We start from the raw sequence: 19,665 nt of genomic DNA on the forward strand, positions 1-19,665 counted from the left end.
GTAAGGAACTAGCCAGCATTTAATTTAATCTGTAAGGAATTAACCAGCATTTAATTATATCGGGAAGAAATAACCCAGCATATAATTATATCTGTAAGGTATTAACCAGCGTTTAATTACATCTGTAAGGAATTAACCAGCATTTACTTACATCTGTAAGGTACTAACCAGCATTTAATTACATCTGGAAGAAATTACCCAGCATTTAATTACATCTGTAAGGAATCACCCAGCATTCAATTACATCTGTAAGGAATTAACGAGCATTTAATTACATCTGTAAGGAACTAACCAGCATTTAATTACATCTGGAAGGAATTAACCAGCATTTAACTATATCTGTAATGTATTAACCAGCGATAAATTACATCTGGAAGGAATTAACCATCATTTAATTCCTCTTTAAGGTATTATCGAGTGATTTCAGTATGACTTTCATTGATAGTCAGAGGGGAGACACAATGCAGCTTAAGAACTGTACAATAAGTTTCAAACTCAATTTATAGTAAAAACATAGAGTGTAACTACCACTGCTTATACAAGCCAAGAGAATACCGTCATTGGACATATTGATCAGAGTTTTGTTTATTCATTTTGGAGTGCAAAGGTTTCGACAACTTTGCAAGAATTGACCAATAATGCAAGTTGAGAGAGAAAATCGGCTTTCACCGGTCGTAAACATCCCATTGGTCTTCGCAGTGATATATTGTCAGAAGATGACGCTGCATTTTCAGTATGAAGTTGGTTCAACTGTATTAGCTAGTTCGCTCATGTTTTTTTTTTTTTTTTTTGGGGGTGTCAACCTTCCACAGGTACAGCTGTTCAAATTCTCCCATCACCAAGAGCGATTCCGTGGGCATCTGCGCCAGCAAACCCTGTAAGAACAACGGCATCTGTAAATCCACAGGAACCAGCTATGTCTGCCAGTGTACTGGACCCTACACAGGCAGTCACTGTGACAAATGTAAGTTTATTTTATGGAACTAAGTCCCAATGCACTCTCTACTTCTCGGATGGATTGTTGATTTGTTTAATTTCATTCAATTTTGATATTTCTTTCTCTTTCATCTTCAACCAGTGACTCATTCTTGTATCGCCCATGGTGATGTCAATTATGAGACCTTTGATGGTAAGAACTATGAATTCCAAGGACCCTGCACCTATATCATGTCTAAGATTTGCACATCCGATGAATTCCAAGTCCTGGTGAAGCATGTCAGGGAACCTGGAGAACCGTTCATGAGAGATGTCATCGTGGTTCTTGGAAGTCATGTAAGATAACCTACGACTTAGTCACTGATCGTGGTCTATATAAGTAAATGAACAATGGAAAAATAAAATGACTGGTAAATTCTCGACACTGAGAGATGAACGAAATTTCATTCACTTTTGTATTTATCTTTCATTGTTCCGTTAATCTTAAGGAAGAAACTTGAGAAGAAAGCACTTGTCCTGTCCCAGAACACAATAAGTAAAGCTGCATACATACTAATTTGAAGGAGAGTGTCAAGATGAAGCATTTAATAAGATTTAAATAATTCTCTGCAAGAAGAGTCACAGGTTTATAAACAAACAGAGGTTATAACAGACTCAACTAGGATTATTTTCTTAAGTAGCTGAAAACCAAAGTAGATGATTTGCTCTGTACATGACTCATTACTAAGATATTTGTTAAATTAACCGTTTGAACTGAACATCTGCAGTGATGCATTAAGCGACAATTAAGTTTAGTTTGTTATTAACACAGGTGAAAATTTAGGCAACCTGGAAAGAAAGGATTATATCTTCTTTAATATCACTTACCATTTTATTTTGCAGCCTGTGAAGTTGGAATAAATGTGATTTTTATGTCCTTTTTTATTTTATTTGTTGCAGGTGATAAGAATGGAAGCCAATGCCCAACCAATAAATGCTCAATTTACTCATAACAATGATATTTTGTCTTTGCCATTCGAATCCGCCGAGGGAGGATTTTCGATAGAAACACACGGCAATTTTTACGTAAGTCTATGTTTTACTTCAATATAGCACTCCTGCTCTCTCTCTCTCTCTCCGTTGTTTGATCGACGGTTTCTTAAACTGTCTTTGAGGTGAAACGTATGTGAAATTGTTAGTACCATTAACAATATTACTTTAAAGCTTTGAAACTATCTTATAGCCTTGAAAGATCCCTATATATATATAAATATATATATATATATATATATTGAGTTTCATATCATAATCTGATGACTGACTGATCTAAAGTGATGCAGGAAACTCTAGTGTTCTATCGACACCGATTGTAGCTTTACCGATACCTGAAAAATTATATCGGCCAATACTGATCCAAAAATACCAATATTTTGAGAAAAATATTGTCGGCAAACATAGCTTGCTCTCAACCAGTTTAACAGTACCACAATATACCTAAGCATTCAGTTCTATCCAGAAGTGAGATGTGGATCCTATTCTGCCTTCGTTGTCACCACCTCACCGTTAAACTGAAAATGTTTTTTAGCAAGTACTTGACTTTGTGTTTACTATTACTATATCAGTAAACAATATGTATGTCACGTATGAATTGTATACCCTAAAACTCTGAAAGGTTACATAAAATTCTTTTCATTTTATTCAACAGATCTTGCGTTCTCCTGGTTATGGACTAAGAATTGAATATGACGGCAAACAGCACATCAAGGTAGTAATGGAGGATGATGTCTTCTTTGGTAAGACTTGCGGTCTTTGTGGAAACATGGACCGTGTCAGGAGCAATGACCTCACAACCCAGCTGGGTGCTCAGGTAAAAATGCCACGTTGCAAAACTGTAAATAATACCTTGAAATCTCAATTGTTAAAATACTATATTTTGATATGGTATTGATATTACCAGTTTCACGGTGGATAAACAATCTTTGATTTAGCAGTTTTGCTGTTGATATTCCAGGTTACAGATCCATCCGTCTTTGCAGACAGCTGGAGGAGCAATCCAAGTGAGTGTGGAGAATGCGAAGATTGTAGAAATCAACAAAACCCGTGTACGAAAGTGGACGACGCCAGAGAGAAAGCTGCCAGAGAACGCTGCTCTGTCCTTGTGTCTAGAAGTGGTAAGGATTCATGATGGGTCGGTGTAAAGTTATATTTAGCACCAGTTTAGGACGTGTGTGATCATCCCCAGGAATAATTAATACCATCGAAGGGCTCACTGTTCACTCCTGGGTCCTCCAGGCAAATTATTGTTATTAAAAGAGGACACAGGTTGCCACACAGTTTGCTATAATTATTTTGGTCTTTAGTGATATTTGAAGTCTGTCTTTGCATATTGTCTATGTTTCAGCTAAAAGACTTTTGTTTTTGCATGTGTGGTCTTGTAGGTTACTCGAATGATTTAAGAAATGTTTAGAAATGTGTAAACTTGCATGAGTCTAAACTTGTAAATGTTTTACCATGTAAAGTTTCAATATACAACAATAATAATATTAATAGTAGGAATTTAAAAAGCGCAAATTCAAAGCCTCAAAGCGCTAATGTCCTAGACGAGCAGACATGATCAGAAACCAGGAGTAAATGAATAACTTCTACCATATTTGGATTAATACCCTTTCTCCGTCTTTGATTAACGTACAGGTCCGTTTGCAGCTTGCCAAGATAAAGTTGACTCCAGCCATTTCTTTAACGAATGCGTCAATGACTTGTGTAGGACTGACGATTCCGATACTTTCTGCTCCATCCTCGCTGAATACGCCTCTGCCTGTCTCGTCTTCCAGATCGTGAACTTTGACTGGCGTGAGACGACCATGTGTTGTAAGTAGCAAATTATTGACATTCCTGCTGATTCAAATAACTCTAACGTCATCAAAAGTGTAAATATGGAGAGCTGTAAGTCGACGCAGGACCACAGTCTCCTCTTTGTCTCAGCGCTGATGTCAAATATTCTGGCCCTATATGAGTTCAGCCTCCTACTGCTCCGATCTATGATTACTTCGACCATAGCTTGTCGAGTGTCGTCACAAGCCGGTGGATCGGTGCACTGTATATTTATTTACCATTCCTCGTTTCTACGTTTTTTATATCATGATTAAATGGAATTTGTCACGAGTGGCGCACTCGAAGGAGGGCGCCCTCCTTGGGTACTATCCGCTGCTTCGAGAGGAAAACAGGTCGTGACTCATCGCGTCGGAATGTGGCGTAAGAACGTTCCACATGGGTCAGTGTCTTGAGCATCATTAAAATGGTTCTATGATTATCTTCAATTTTACAAGGTTTATAAGAAGTTTTTACAAGAGTTTATAGAGACTCAGTTCGATGTTGATGTGTTCGTTTTTCAACATGATCAAGATCTGTTGGCTGGTAATGTGAGCTTGTTGCTCTGTCACTACGCCCAGTGTGGTGACGGTACTTCTGCAGATGTAGGCTGCTCTTTTGTTCACCATTGTCTGAGACGTACTGCTGTCAACAACTATGTCCAAAAAAACAGAACACATAGTTTCCATCATAAGTTGTACAGTTGAGCTGAAGAAATCTGTTCCTTTTTACTGATGGTACACCATATCTACTGAGGCATGGGCGACAGATGTGGAAAATTGTGGTTATTAGCGTTCTGGGCCGAGACTGTTTGGTTTAGAATAAACTATAAAGAAAGGATCTGGTTATCTGGTGTCAGCATTGACTATTGATCCAAAAACTCCATCCCCAAATAGTTGTGGGTTTTTTTCGTAATAAAAGTTCTTTTGTTTTACCGTCTCACACCTATAGATTACCCAAGTTGCTCAGGAGTTATGAGTTACCAGGAGTGTGCACTGGCGTGCCCACCGACTTGTAGTAATACCCGGGGAAGCACCCAGTGCAGACAATCCTGCCGTGAGGGTTGTGAATGCCCAAACGGATTTGTCTTGGAGGATGACAGATGTGTTCCACCTGAAGAGTGTGGCTGTAGATTCGGTGACCAATATCTCCGGGTAATCTCATGCTGTCATAACTAGTTTACCACCCATCCAGCACAAATGTCTATCGTGTACAAGTAGTTCTTGGCTAGTAATGTAATTGGATTGAATGACGACAGTTTTGCAGTCAGCATTGTTCTGCCAAAGTGTGTTTCAGAAAATCAAGTTGTATCTTAATTGACTTAAAAGCATGCCAGGGACATAACACTGTTAGCTACTACTTGTTTTATAATAATAAATAAGCATTTGTTAAGTCTGCAGCAAAGTGTTGCAAGTTTAAGATAACATTGTCTTGAATAGGAATGAAGAATGTGTCATTGCCGTTTAATATCTATTATTTGGTACTCATGAGGCCTTTCACAAACTGAAATTGCAAATCCTATACCTTAAAAGGTATTTGAACCATGTTTTGTTTTGTATTTTATTTATTATTTAATTGTGAGTGACTCATGTCCCGATTTGTTATTCTTCAAGGATCAGATATAAATATTTCACTGGCTTTCATTTTCATGATTGGTTGAAGTTGAAGCCACATCTGCCATCATTGAGATATCTCTCATTCCGAATTGACTGATTAACATATACCGTCATTGGGATATCTCTATTTCCTATATACATGATTCCTATTTACCGTTATTGAGATATCTCTCTTTCCTAATTTACATGATTCGCATCTACTGTTATTGAGATATCTCTCTTTCCTAATTACATGATCCGTATTTACCGTTATTGGGATATATCTCTTTCCTACTTACATGATTCGTATATACCGTTATTGGGATATCACTCTTTCCTAATTATATGATTCGTATATACCGTTATTGGGATATCTCTATTTCCTATATACATGATTCGCATAAACCGTCATTGGGATATCTCTCTTTCCTAATTACATGATTCGTATTTACCGTTATTGGGATATCTCTCTTTCTTAATTACATGATTCGTATCTACCGTTATTGAGATACCACTCTTTCCTAATAACATGATATGTATCTAATATTATTGTGATATCTCTATTTCCTATATACATGATTCGCATAAACCGTCATTGGGATATCCCTCTTTCCAAATAACATGATTCGTATATACCGTAGTTGGGATATCTCTCTTTCCTAATTACATGATTCGCATCTACTGTTATTGAGATATCTCTTTTCTAATAACGTGATTCGCATCTACCGTTATTGGGATATCTTTCTTTCCTAGTTACATGATTCGTATTTACCGTTATTGGGATATCTCTCTTTCCTAATTACATGATTCGTATCTACCGTTATTGAGATATCACTCTTTCCTAATTACATTATATGTATCTATTGTTATTGTGATATCTCTCTTTCCTAATTACATGACTCACTGATATTTTTATAAGGTTGGTGATGATGTTGTGACCAGTGGTTGTAGCCAGCGTTGTATCTGTATGGAGAGTGGCGTCATTGAATGTCAACCGATTGAGTGTGGAGTTGATGTCAACTCTTATTGTGGAGTGGATACTGCTACCGGCATTTCTGGATGTCACTGCTTAAATGGATACTTCAGGGATACACAAGGAGATTGTGTCCGTAAGTATTGCATATTCATCTGGCCGGATTACATTATTATCACAGTCACGGCATCAATTTAAGGGTATATCCAAAAGGTCACACTTACACTACATATAGCCTCCACAAACAGGAACATTTCTTACTGATATCATTCCTAGCGAGGGTGTAGATATTTGGGTGAGTTGTGTTCTGTTGTTTTTAATGTGACTAGTTTAAATGAGAATCACACCTGATCACTAAACCAGAATTATCCAGAAACAAAGAGACAATTAACCAAACTGTTCTAATCTCACACGATGCCGAGAGCCTCAAGGGGATCTATGGTACAGTTTTAAAAAAAATATAATAAAAAGCTTTGATGAATTGAGTATCAAGAAACAGATGCTGAACACCGCAAATATGAAATTGGCAGAAGGTAACATTTACGATGGAGAGATATTTGGTACTGAAACTGCTGTAATGTTTACATTGGCATTTAAGCACAGTTAATCGTTAAGGATGACAATATGACATGTGTAGTTTGAAAGAGCGGGATGGATCTTATCTACTGAATTACTCTTCCTTTTTTGTTTCTTTATTAATTCATGTTGGGTTTGACTAATGTTCATTTTTATCTCTCTCCAGAGGGTCGAAAGAGGAGGTCCATTTCTTCAGGTAAATCAGTTCTTTGTGTTTCAATCAAAAGTATTAAATTAAGATTATGATTTGTAGATTTTGTTCCACAAATTTGAGCTATTAATAGAATTGAATTAGTATATTTCACACAATTAAGTTTTAGAAAACAGTAATGGAAAGTTAAAACTTAATGAATTTTGGCATTCATTAACACAAAGTTATGAAATTCCGGGGGGTGATAATACATCTCAACCGATATTGAAACTACTGGGTGGATAAGTTACTATCATAAACGTGAAAATTCACATCCATCAGTGTTAGACTTTCCTAGTAACTATAGTTACGGAAGGTACAGACAAAAATTGAACCTTATAAATTATTCTAGTCTTTTGTTGAACCCCTTCCCCAAACCACCCCCCCCCCATCCCCAATGGAAGCAATGCATCCAACAATTCACCAATAATCACATATTTGGTTCTTTATTTTATAGTTGCCTCTCTTGCACATCACATGTCAGCACGACAAGTTCTAACAGGTAAGAATTTGATTTAATAACGACAAATTGTTTATCAAAAGAGACTTCATATAATTTTACTTCATTTTAATCTGGAAAATACTACAGTTTACAAAATCTGTCATTGGAATACAATAGTACTAGAGGCGTATATCTAGTTCTGTTCGGTATAGTGGTTAACGTTGAACTATATATTACGTTATTATTCATGGGAATCAGGATTCATCAATTAAGGAAAGTTTGTTAAATTTGACTTTGTGCTATTTTATGTTACATTTCTGTTCACGGCATGATATTATTTTAGTTTATTCGGCTTTGTTTGATGTTATGTCCATTCATATGATTTTGTTTTATTCTATGTTATTGTCTTTTATATCACTGTTTCTTCGTTTGTTTGTGGCTATTTTATTCTCAGGTCAACAGGACATGATTGGACACTTTGTCGATATTGAGAGACCTTTCCTGGATCCTGATCATGTGACTGTTATAAATGTTGGTCAGGTATTCCAAGTCCCAGGGGCCATCAGCAGTTGGACCTACAGAGCATCAAACCTTAGTCCATTCCGGGTCTGTGCTTGGAGAATGATGAAGGAAGATACGTTTAAGCTGATCGGATGCAACTTCATCCAACCGGAATCCCTTAACGACGCCATCAAGTACGAGGTAACAGAAGACATGAGAATACCAGTCATGGCCGGTGACATGGTGGGTTTTACTTTCTTTGACAAGAGTAGTGTCAGCTACAGCTCCCTCAACGACGACTCTGATGACTTCATCATATTCCACAACCGTATCGATGGTGATTACGAAACCCTCATTCCAGGGGACTGCTTGGAAGCGGATAGAAGTGCCGGCAAGAGGTCGTACTCAATCTATGCTGTCCTCCAACGTAAGTTCATTCTCAACTTGAAACCTTAACATGCCATGCCCTCTTACAATATTTTTGTATTTGTGCCTTCCTTGTCGCTACATATCCAGCTTTACATCACCCTAATTCATTCTACTCTAAGAATGTCTCACAATAATTAAGTCACTCTTAGGATGCCTCAAAATAATGCAGTCACTCTTAGGACGCCTCAAAATGATGCAGTCACTCTTAGAATGCCTCAAAATGATGTAGTCACTGTTCAGGTGCTTCAAAGTAATGCAGTCACTCTTAGAATGGCTCGAAATAATGCAGTCACTCTTAGGATGCCTCAAAGCAATGCAGTCATTCTTAGAATGCCTCAAAATGATGCAGTAATTCTTAGAATGCCTCACAATAATGCAGTCACTCTTAGAATGCCTCAAAATGATGCATTCACTCTTAGGATGCCTCACAATAATGAAGTCACTCTTAGGATGCCTCAAAATAATGCAGTCACTCTTAGGATACCTCACAATAATGCAGTCATTCTTAGAATGCCTCAAAATAATGCAGTCATTCTTAGAATACCTCAAAATATTACAATCACTCTTAGGGTGCCTCGAAGTAATGCAGTCACTCTTAAGGTACCTCACCAAAATATTTGTTTTTTAGGAACCTCATGAGGAAGATAGTTTTGTAACTTTATGTTACCTCATCTGAATACCGCTTCTCGGGTACCTTGCCAAAACACATTAGTTTAAGGTTCCTCACCGCAAAGTATTTGCTCTTGTGATACCTCACCAGAATAAGTTGCTTTAAGTTATTTGGCCATTTGAAATCAGATCCTTATAATTTTCTGATGATTCCAAATAACACCCTTGTCTGATGCTTTCTGTTTTACTTACAGCCAGCGGCAATCAACCTCTGCCTTCCAGTGAGTAACGCATTCATCTTATTTTACTATATAATCTATAGCAAAATACCGCAGAAGATTGCATGAATAATGAAAAACAAGATTGTAGCAGAATTAGATCTGAAATTCTAGCAGAAATGACATGAGAGAGCGGGAGAAACAATGTTTTCTGACTGTTTGGGAGTTTAACCCTTTATTTTTTACTGACAAGATACGTATCCACCCATACCTATTTCTGTGATGTTTAATAAGGTCTAGATAAATAAAGACTCTACACCTACTTATGTGATGTATAATAATGACTAGATAAGTATAGACTCCAAGCCTATCTATGTGATGTATAATAATGACTAGATAAGTATAGACTCTAAACCTATTTAAGTGATGAATAATGGATAGATACATATATACTCCAAGCCTGTTCTTGTGATGTTTAATAGTGACTAGATAAGTGAAGACTCTTAACCTATTTATGTGATGTATAATAATGACTAAATAAGTATAGACTCTAAACCTATTTAAGTGATGAATAATGGATAAATAGATACATATATACTCCAAGCCTGTTCTTGTGATGTTTAATAGTGACTAGATAAGTGAAGACTCTTAACCTATTTATGTGATGTATAATAATGACTAGATAAGTATAGACTCTAAACCTATTTAAGTGATGAATAATGGATAGATAGATACATATATACTCCAAGCCTGTTCTTGTGATGTTTAATAGTGACTAGATAAGTGAAGACTCTTAACCTATTTATGTGATGTATAATAATGACTAAATAAGTATAGACTCTAAACCTATTTAAGTGATGAATAATGGATAGATAGATACATATATACTCCAAGCCTGTTCTTGTGATGTTTAATAGTGACTAGATAAGTGAAGACTCTTAACCTATTTATGTGATGTATAATAATGACTAGATAAGTATAGACTCTAAACCTATTTAAGTGATGAATAATGGATAGATAGATACATATATACTCCAAGCCTGTTCTTGTGATGTTTAATAGTGACTAGATAAGTGAAGACTCTTAACCTATTTATGTGATGTATAATAATGACTAAATAAGTATAGACTCTAAACCTATTTAAGTGATGAATAATGGATAAATAGATACATATATACTCCAAGCCTGTTCTTGTGATGTTTAATAGTGACTAGATAAGTGAAGACTCTTAACCTATTTATGTGATGTATAATAATGACTAGATAAGTATAGACTCTAAACCTATTTAAGTGATGAATAATGGATAGATAGATACATATATACTCCAAGCCTGTTCTTGTGATGTTTAATAGTGACTAGATAAGTGAAGACTCTTAACCTATTTATGTGATGTATAATAATGACTAAATAAGTATAGACTCTAAACCTATTTAAGTGATGAATAATGGATAAATAGATACATATATACTCCAAGCCTATTTATGTGATGTATAATATTGACTAGATAAGTATAGACTCTTAACCTATTTAAGTGATGAATAATGGATAGATACATATAGACTCCAAGCCTATTTATGTGATGTATAATATTGACTAGATAAGTATAGACTCTTAACCTATTTATGTGATGTATAATGTCTAGATACATATAGACTCCAAGCCTGTTCTTGTGATGTTTAATAATGACTAGATAAGTATAGACTCTTAACCTTTTTATGTGATGTATAATAATGACTAGATAAGTATAGACTCTAAACCTATTTAAGTGATGAATAATGTCTAGATACATATAGACTCCAAGCCTGTTCTTGTGATGTTTAATAATGACTAGATAAGTATAGACTCTTAACCTATTTATGTGATGTATAATAATGACTAGATAAGTATACACTCTAAACCTATTTAAGTGATGAATAATGGATAGATACATCTAGACTCCAAGCCTGTTCTTGTGATGTATAATAATGACTAGATAAGTATAGACTCTAAAACTATCTATGTGATGTATTATACTGTCTAGATACATATAGACTCTAAACCTATTTGTGTGAAAATTTGCTCGTCAGGATTGCTTGCCCACTGCTTTCCTGTTTGATTTTATCTCAGCAGGTTTGAGGAATAATGATCATGCTTGATATCTCGACAGCATTTTGTTGTAAGATTTGATTCTACTCACATTAATGAACTTTTGTTATATATATATATATATATATATATATATATATATATATATATATATATACATACATATATATATATATATATATATATATACACATTTCCTTCACAGTTGCATGCTACACCGCTCTTGGCCTTTCTGACGGCACCATTCACAACGGAGCATTCTCATCTACACCATCCAGGGAGGGATACGGCCCCGAATTGGCCCGTCTCAACACCGCAGAGGATGCCAGAACATGGAAGCCAGTCCTTAACAATGAACACCAGTGGATACAGGTGGACTGCCCAGCGGAAGAGATCATTACAGGTGTGGTCATCTCTGGAGACGCCGAATCCCAGAGCTATGTTTCACGATTCACAGTTCAGTACTCAAAGGACGGAATCACTTTTGAGGATGTCCTTACCGAAGATGGCATCAGACAGGTGAGGCAGTTTGAAATTGATATCGTCAATAAAACGAACAGATTTTGAAAACTCACCTCTAGATTATTAATACCGATCCGATACTTGTTCAGAAACTGTAGTCTGAGTGTAAGATTCCAAGAGATTGTATACATATCCATTAGCCTGTAATAATTAGGGCAGAATATAAACTAACATACTTCAGACACAGAAAGCTATTTCATTTCGGTGTTTGTGGGACTTTCTTAAATTAAATTTAATCTGCCCTCTCAGCCGGTCAACGAAACAAGATTGATAACTTCCCTAGACATATTCCTGTACGCACATAAGTATCCATATTCTCCAGATAGATAATTAAATTAGCATATGTTGTAATGTTTGATTAATATATCTCACAATATTCTTTCCATCTGAGCTGATATTACTATCAGGATAGCAACACAAACAATTACATACCTTTTAGTCATATTTATTTACATATCCAATACATAGCTTTACAGATGAGCTCTCTGTGTCATCCAATACAGTTGGTAATAGGTGTTGATATATTCATATTTCATAATAATTTGTTGTTTCATTATTATTATTATTATTATTATTTCTATCTCAATTTTCAATTTCATATTACTTTTTCTTAATTTTGTACAAGTTAAATACAATATAGCAGAACGGTTGGAAAAATGAACTTATAAAGGGCACTAGAACACAGAAATGACTGTTACTAAGCTAGTGAACATGTAAAAACAAAAATCAAATACAGAAATCAAATACATTGTGGAGCCTGGTGGCCAATTGGCTAAGGCGTCGGACTCGTGATCCAAGGATTGCTGGTTCCGTTCCTGCCTCTAGTTCATTATCTTGTGTCCTTGGGCAAGATGCTTTATCTCAATTGCCTCTCTTCACCCAGGGGTTGAATGGGTACCTGTGATGTTACTTGTCATTGGGCACAGTACTGTATGTTACTGCAGCCGACTGGAGGGACTGTCTCTGTGACAGGTTATCGTTGACCAGGGGTAATATAACGTCTGTAATGCCCCTTGAGACCTATTGCTGGTGTCGAGCGCTATTTGAAAATCCAATATAATTATTATTATTATTTACCCTATAGGCATTCCTTGGTAATGATGATGCCACCTCGCCCAAGGCAGTCTTCTTTGACAACGAGCTGAAGGCCTTACAGATCCGTCTGTTGCCAGTCCAATGGAACAATGACATCGCTCTTAGCTTTGAACTGCTCGGCTGTAGAGGTTCGCACAAGCTTACATTCTTCAGATATCGTATGCGAATAACAACTCAAACAAGACAAGAAACGATCCTGATTAAGACCATTCTTTTTACTTAAGTTACAACAAAAAATTAATTGAAAAGCAAAACACTATAGGTCAACAAACATCATCTCTGTTAACATTATTTTGCGAAAGCCAGTCTGTTGTCAAGTTGTGAACTGACTCCAGCCAGCAAAACCCTCAAAATAAGTTAATGAGAGGATTCAGCACCGTTCTATGGTAAGCGTTCTCTGGTCGCCTGCAACGGGCATCAGCTTTTATATAACAAGAGACCCCGAATGATGCATGAATGTTTCGTGCGTTTTGTTTTCATAGTTTAGTTGCAGATTGTGAGACGACGTAAGGTTCGTAGTCTATCTTGCAGTGAATAAATCTACGCACCTAGAGATCGATTATTTGTTACCAAGGTTCACTTTCTTAAGATCAATATCAATTGATTGAAATATTTAGGTGTTTCCCATCTTCCTTGCATTTAATTATTTTATAACTATACATAGATCTATTTATCTATGTTATATATAACTCATGGATGTAAGTCAAAGTGATTTATCTGAATAAATCAATAATCTTTTTGACAATAGGTGTGAATCCATGTGAGTCAAGTCCTTGCCAGCATAATGGAAACTGTTACATCGCTAATAATGCAGATGGATATGCTTGCAGCTGTGTACCAGGCAGAGGAGGAAAAGATTGCACAGAAGGTAATAGAGCTGAGCTCTTCAGCAAGATGTTGTAGCTCATAATGTAATGTGATGCCTGATAAGGTGATGTCATGTGTCCTGTCAGATCTCTATGGTGTGTGATGTCAAAACTCTTCAGTGTGAAGCTGGAGCTCATTTTGTAATGTGATGCCTGATGTGATGTCATGTGTGATGTCAGCACTCTTCAGTGTATGATGTCAAAACTATTCAGTGTGATGTTGTAGCTCATTATGTAATGTGATGCCTGAATATGTGATGTAATGTGACCCGTCAGAGCTCTTCAGAGTGTGATATCAAACTCTTCAGTGTGATGTTGTAGCTGATTATGTGATGTCATGCCTCATAATGCCTTGTCCAGTCAGAGCCCTTCAGCGTGTGATATCAAAACTCATCAGTTTGATGTTGCTGATTATGTGATGTGATGCCTCATAATGGCATGTCCTGTCAGAGCTCTTCAGAGTGGGATGTCAAAACTCTTTAGTGTGATGTTTTAGCTGATTATGTGATGTCATGCCTCATAATGCCTTGTCCAGTCAGAGCTCTTCAGCGTGTGATATCACAACTCATCAGTTTGATGTTGCTGATTATGTGATGTGATGCCTCATAATGGCATGTCCTGTCAGAGCTCTTCAGAGTGGGATGTCAAAACTCTTCAGTTTGATGTTGCTGATTATGTGATGTGATGCCTCATAATGGCATGTCCTGTCAAAGCTCTTCAGCGTGTGATATCACAACTCTTCATTTGATGTTGCTGATTATGTGATGTAATGCCTCATAATGGAATGTCCTGTCAGAGCTCTTTAGAGTGTGATGTCAAACTCTTCAGTGTGATGTTGTAGCTGATTCAGAATGTGATGTCATGTGTCATGTCAATGCACTTCAAAGTGTGATATCAAAACTCTTTGGTGTGATGGGAAACTAAATGAATTACAATCTCATGGTTCAGTATTTAAATTGCTTGGAATTGTTAGAGTTTGATCACATTCCAATCATATCCCGAGCCAAACCTGGTAGTTTTGTCAACTATTCATAAATGATCCACCTACCTTGTGAAACTGTATTAAATTCAAGTTTTTTCCTGTTTTGGGCAAATTTTTGCCATTTGTGGTCAAAATTTGTGTTTAGAGTTTACCTTAAATGTTTACTTATTTTACTTTGTCTTCTCTCAATAGAATTTGCTACCTGTGAAGTGGCCTCTGGACCTCACTATATTACATTTGACGGCAACAGTTACGATTTTGCTGGGGAGTGTGAGTTCATACTCTCTCAGAGTTCTGATGCCGATATTCCTGAATACAGCATCACCATCGTCAACGTAGCCAAGGATAACGAGACAATCGCTCCTGAGAGGAGGGACGTGCACATTACTATATCAGATATGGTGAGTACTAGGGAATAAATAATAAATGAATACTCCCCCCCCCCTCAGGCTGTCAGTCACTTGCTTGGTGAGGAGGGGGTCTGGAATGTTCTCCTTCAGGTTGTCAGTATGATAATGTAAGCCCTGGCATGGCGTTGCAGTTTATTTCCAAAGAATGAGTAAATTTACAGTAGCACTTTTATGAAAACCACCGGCCAATGTTTGTGTAAAAACTCCTGAGCCTTTGTGCTTTGAAAGTGTTATTAAAACATCTTTGTGAAAGAACTAAACGAACAAGGTGGCAGAATGGGTGGGTGGGGGAGCCATGGAATATGATAGTGTCAACAAGACAGTCACAGATTGGGTTTAGGTGGGAAGGTCTGGTATTAGCTAACAGAGAAAACTTGCTGTTCAGTTGTTAAGTATCTCATGTTATATTGAACTCCATGTTGTTGTAGCTGTTATTAGTGGTAGTATCATCAGTTAGTGTTGTATTAATATCAATCCCAATTGTTCCCATCTTTGACAGCAATGGAGCATTTCAGTGAAAATGGAACCTGTTAACACAATATGTATATCATTGTTAGTTGTCCTTTAATAATAATAACGTGGAAATGTTCTCCCTCAATGGAATTGAGTTCATTGTTCGCTGCTAATGGTTTCCTGACTGCCATTTTATTGTTTTACAATTTGTTGTTACTTGCAGAGAATTGATTTGGTAGAGGGAGCCATATTTGTGGATGATGAAAGAATCTCCTTGCCTCTCAAGAATGACTTCTTTGAAATTACAGAGAGTGGCTTCGGATTGGTAAGTAATCACTCCACGTTTTATGGGATGAATCTTTGTAACCATTTCATTTAAGCCGATGAAATTATTTCTCGTTGGAACCTCTTGGAGGTCGGTCATCTTTAAGATTAAGAATCATATCTTTATAATCAAAGGAATTTCAAAATTAACTCTTTGTGATCTGATGGCATATACCTTGCTAATTTTCTTCATAGCACGAAGGTTCTTGGAGCTGTTTAAGTCTCTGTCTCGAATCTTCTCTTCAGTGAGATGTCATCATCTTCATTGCATATGCAGTATCATATCACTGTATATACTATGATATAGATATATATTATAACATACCTACGTATACTATGTATGATATTTCTATATAGACTATCATATTTCTATATATTGTACTATGCTATTGTTATATATACTAACAATTCTATATATACGATTTTATTTGAGATATATTTTTACTATATTTCTTGACTACCTTATGTACAATCAACTGTCTACATCTGCTTTAGTATTTCTATGTGTACTGCCATTATTGATATATGCGATATTATGTCTGTTTACACTATCATATGTACATACATCTACATATACTCTATATTTCTATGTACATATGTATATGTGTACACTATCATATGTACATACCATGTATCTACATATATATTTCTATATATATTAATATATATATATATCATATTTCTTATATGCTGTCATATTTCTATGTGACCTGCCATGATTGATATATGCTATAATATTTTTGTATGCACTATCATATTGCTACAAACTACGTTTCTATGTATACTCTTATGTTTCTATATTTATTTATATCATATTTCTCTATATGCCAACATATCTCTCGATTTGCTATCATATTTCTATATATGCCATCATATTTCTTTGTGCACTCTCATATTGTGACAAACTATGTATATATATATATATATGTACTCTATGTTTCCATATATAAATATATTTATATATATATCTCTATATGTTATCATATTGCTCTATATGCTATCATATTTCTCTTTATGCTATCATCTTTCTCTTTATGCTATCATATTTCTAAACGTAATGTCATATCTCCACATATGCTATCATATTTCTACAGGTTGTTGAAACATTTGCTGGCCTTACCGTCAGGTGGAACAGACGTAAACGAATCTCAGTTGAAGTACCTCAGTCTTTCAAGAACCACGTTTCTGGTCTCTGTGGAAACTTTAACGACGATGCTAAAGATGACTATATGAAACCAAACGGTGTGCTGGTCAGTAATCACCTGTCTTCTCATTATCTGTAATATTTGAAATCAGGTAGATCATTTGGATTCCTTGAGCTAAGAGGATGCTTTAATAGCTTAGATGATTCTTAGATGTTTTGATTTGGACAATTACACTGTGCTAAGAGGATGCTTTTAAAGCTTAGAGGATGCTTAGATGTTCTGATTTGGAAGATAACACTGTGCTAAGAGGATGTTTTAATAGATTAGAGAATGCGTAGATGTCCTTATTTGGAAGATAACACTGTGCTAAGAGGATGTTTTAATAGATTAGAGGATGCGTAGATGTTTTGATTTGGACAATGACACTGTGCTAAGAGGATGCTTTAATAGCTAAGAGGATGATTAGATGTTCTGATTTGGAAGAAAACACTGTGCTAAGAGGATATTTTAATAGATTAGAGGATGTTTATATGTTCTGATTTGGACGATAACACTTTCAGAATCATTAACCATATTGTTTCATTTAGATGGTTGATGTTGAATGGAGTTTTGCAACACTGGTTCATATATTAGCTGTCCATGAGTTAATGTACACAATTCAACCAGAATTGTGTTTTTAATGATATGAAAGGGAATTGTATAACAAATTTGATGTTTGCAATCAAATAACAATAAAATATATGATTTTGAATTGAACAGCAATTTGCCCTTTTTTGTTGTCGTTGTTGTAATGACATAATTTTGAACCGAGAGACCAGCAGAATGTATCATTGAATATCATTCATGTGACAACTAGGAATTGTATGATAAAATGAGTTGTTTGCTTACAAGCATTAATAGGACTAGTGAAATATATTGTGTTCTTAATTGTAATGTTCATGTTGTATTTGAAGGCGGATCTTGTAATGAGCTTCGCTCTAAGCTGGGCTGTGGATACAGAGTCTTGTACATGGTGTCCTAAATGCATCGACCAGTGTAACAATGATGAAAGCAGAGAACAGTCTCAGACACTGTGCAGAATCTTAATGGATACCAGAGGTAGCTACGAATAATCAATTCTTCAAATTCACTTTAAAGAATCGAAATATCAGATGTAGTATTTTCTTTAATAAAGGCAGTCAAGCAAACTTACTGTAAGACCGTCAATAATGGTCAATTACTGTTAGGCATTGCCAAGCAGTCTATTAGAGCATTTGTGGGATACCGTATGTCATTTCCTCTGCAAAGATGAGAAATAATCAAATACTTTTTCTGACAAGTTTGATGATTTGGTTTGAATTTTATTTCCTCTCCACAAGGACCATTCTCTGGCTGTATGAGGGTCATGAACCCACAATGGTTCTATGAGAATTGTCTGACCGATGTTTGTGCTGACTACCCGGACACCACCCACTTCTGCGACCTCCTGGACGATTTTGCTGCCCGCTGTGCCCTCATTGGTGCCCCAGCAGAAAACTGGAGGCACGATGTACCTAAATGCGGTGAGAAAATCCATCTATTTAGTAATACATAGTTCAACTAGCAGTGATTCATCACTGGTCACTTTACACTCCTGCCGGCAAAGAAAGAAAAGTAACAGAGAGACCGTTTAAACACTGGAGAACCATTATTGACGTTTTTGAATGTGACTTCAGTGTCAGGTTAAATACCATTAAAGGCGGGATCTGAAGGATGTCTTACTCCTTTTGATAGCATTTGACACTTCAGTTATTTAGTCATGTATCTGATCTCATCATTGACAGCTATTGCCTGTGCACCTGGACTCATCTACAATGCCTGCTCATCTCCTTGTACTGATACATGTGGTAACCCTTACGCTTCCAAGAGATGTTCAGTGAAAGGATTTGTTGAAGCTTGCGGCTGTGCTGATGGTCTGGTCTTACAGAATGGAATGTGCGTAGAGCCTAGCCAGTGTGGAAGCTCGTACCAGGGACGGTACTTCTTGGTGAGTACTCAGTAAATGTGGGTAGGGCCTAGCCAGTGTGGAGGCTCATACCAGGGACATACTTCTTGGTGAGTACTCAGTAAATGTGTATAGAGCCTAGCCAGTGTGGAGGCTCATACCAGGGGCCATACTTCTTGGTGAGTACTCAGTAAATGTGTATAGAGCCTAGCCAGTGTGGAGGCTCATACCAGGGGCTATATTCGTGGTGAGTACTCAGTAAATGTGGGTAGGGCCTAGCCAGTGTGGAGGCTCATACCAGGGGCTATACTTCGTGGTGAGTACTCAGTAAATGTGCATAGAGCCTAGCCAGTGTGGAGCCTCATACCAGGGGAAATACTTCTTTGTAATGCTGGGTGAATGAGTATAGGACAGCACCAGTAGGGGTTCGTAATGGGGCGATAATAATCAGCGAATGTATGTGGAGCTCTTGTAGTGTGTACCAAATTTGCTGATAGTTTAGAA

At 36.5% G+C, this 19,665-nt stretch overlaps 1 protein-coding gene across 1 annotated transcript in view; it reads left to right on the top strand.

Moving 5' to 3' along the window:
* Window positions 1–19,665, top strand: part of LOC139962515 (uncharacterized) — a 61,001-nt gene that overhangs the window by 31,208 nt on the left and 10,128 nt on the right. Inside the window, exons 40-60 of the mRNA XM_071962541.1 lie at window positions 813–964; window positions 1,079–1,272; window positions 1,876–2,001; window positions 2,621–2,782; window positions 2,927–3,086; window positions 3,607–3,783; window positions 4,735–4,937; window positions 6,298–6,487; window positions 7,094–7,123; window positions 7,575–7,619; window positions 8,014–8,487; window positions 9,353–9,379; window positions 11,607–11,920; window positions 13,008–13,146; window positions 13,767–13,886; window positions 15,059–15,267; window positions 15,953–16,054; window positions 17,148–17,303; window positions 18,152–18,296; window positions 18,557–18,739; window positions 19,001–19,203. Coding sequence (XP_071818642.1) covers window positions 813–964; window positions 1,079–1,272; window positions 1,876–2,001; window positions 2,621–2,782; window positions 2,927–3,086; window positions 3,607–3,783; window positions 4,735–4,937; window positions 6,298–6,487; window positions 7,094–7,123; window positions 7,575–7,619; window positions 8,014–8,487; window positions 9,353–9,379; window positions 11,607–11,920; window positions 13,008–13,146; window positions 13,767–13,886; window positions 15,059–15,267; window positions 15,953–16,054; window positions 17,148–17,303; window positions 18,152–18,296; window positions 18,557–18,739; window positions 19,001–19,203 — 3,511 coding nt within the window. The remainder of the gene's footprint in view (window positions 1–812; window positions 965–1,078; window positions 1,273–1,875; window positions 2,002–2,620; window positions 2,783–2,926; window positions 3,087–3,606; window positions 3,784–4,734; window positions 4,938–6,297; window positions 6,488–7,093; window positions 7,124–7,574; window positions 7,620–8,013; window positions 8,488–9,352; window positions 9,380–11,606; window positions 11,921–13,007; window positions 13,147–13,766; window positions 13,887–15,058; window positions 15,268–15,952; window positions 16,055–17,147; window positions 17,304–18,151; window positions 18,297–18,556; window positions 18,740–19,000; window positions 19,204–19,665) is intronic.

Source organism: Apostichopus japonicus, chromosome 21 (genome assembly GCF_037975245.1).
Source record: "Apostichopus japonicus isolate 1M-3 chromosome 21, ASM3797524v1, whole genome shotgun sequence".
Lineage (NCBI taxonomy): Eukaryota > Metazoa > Echinodermata > Holothuroidea > Aspidochirotida > Stichopodidae > Apostichopus > Apostichopus japonicus.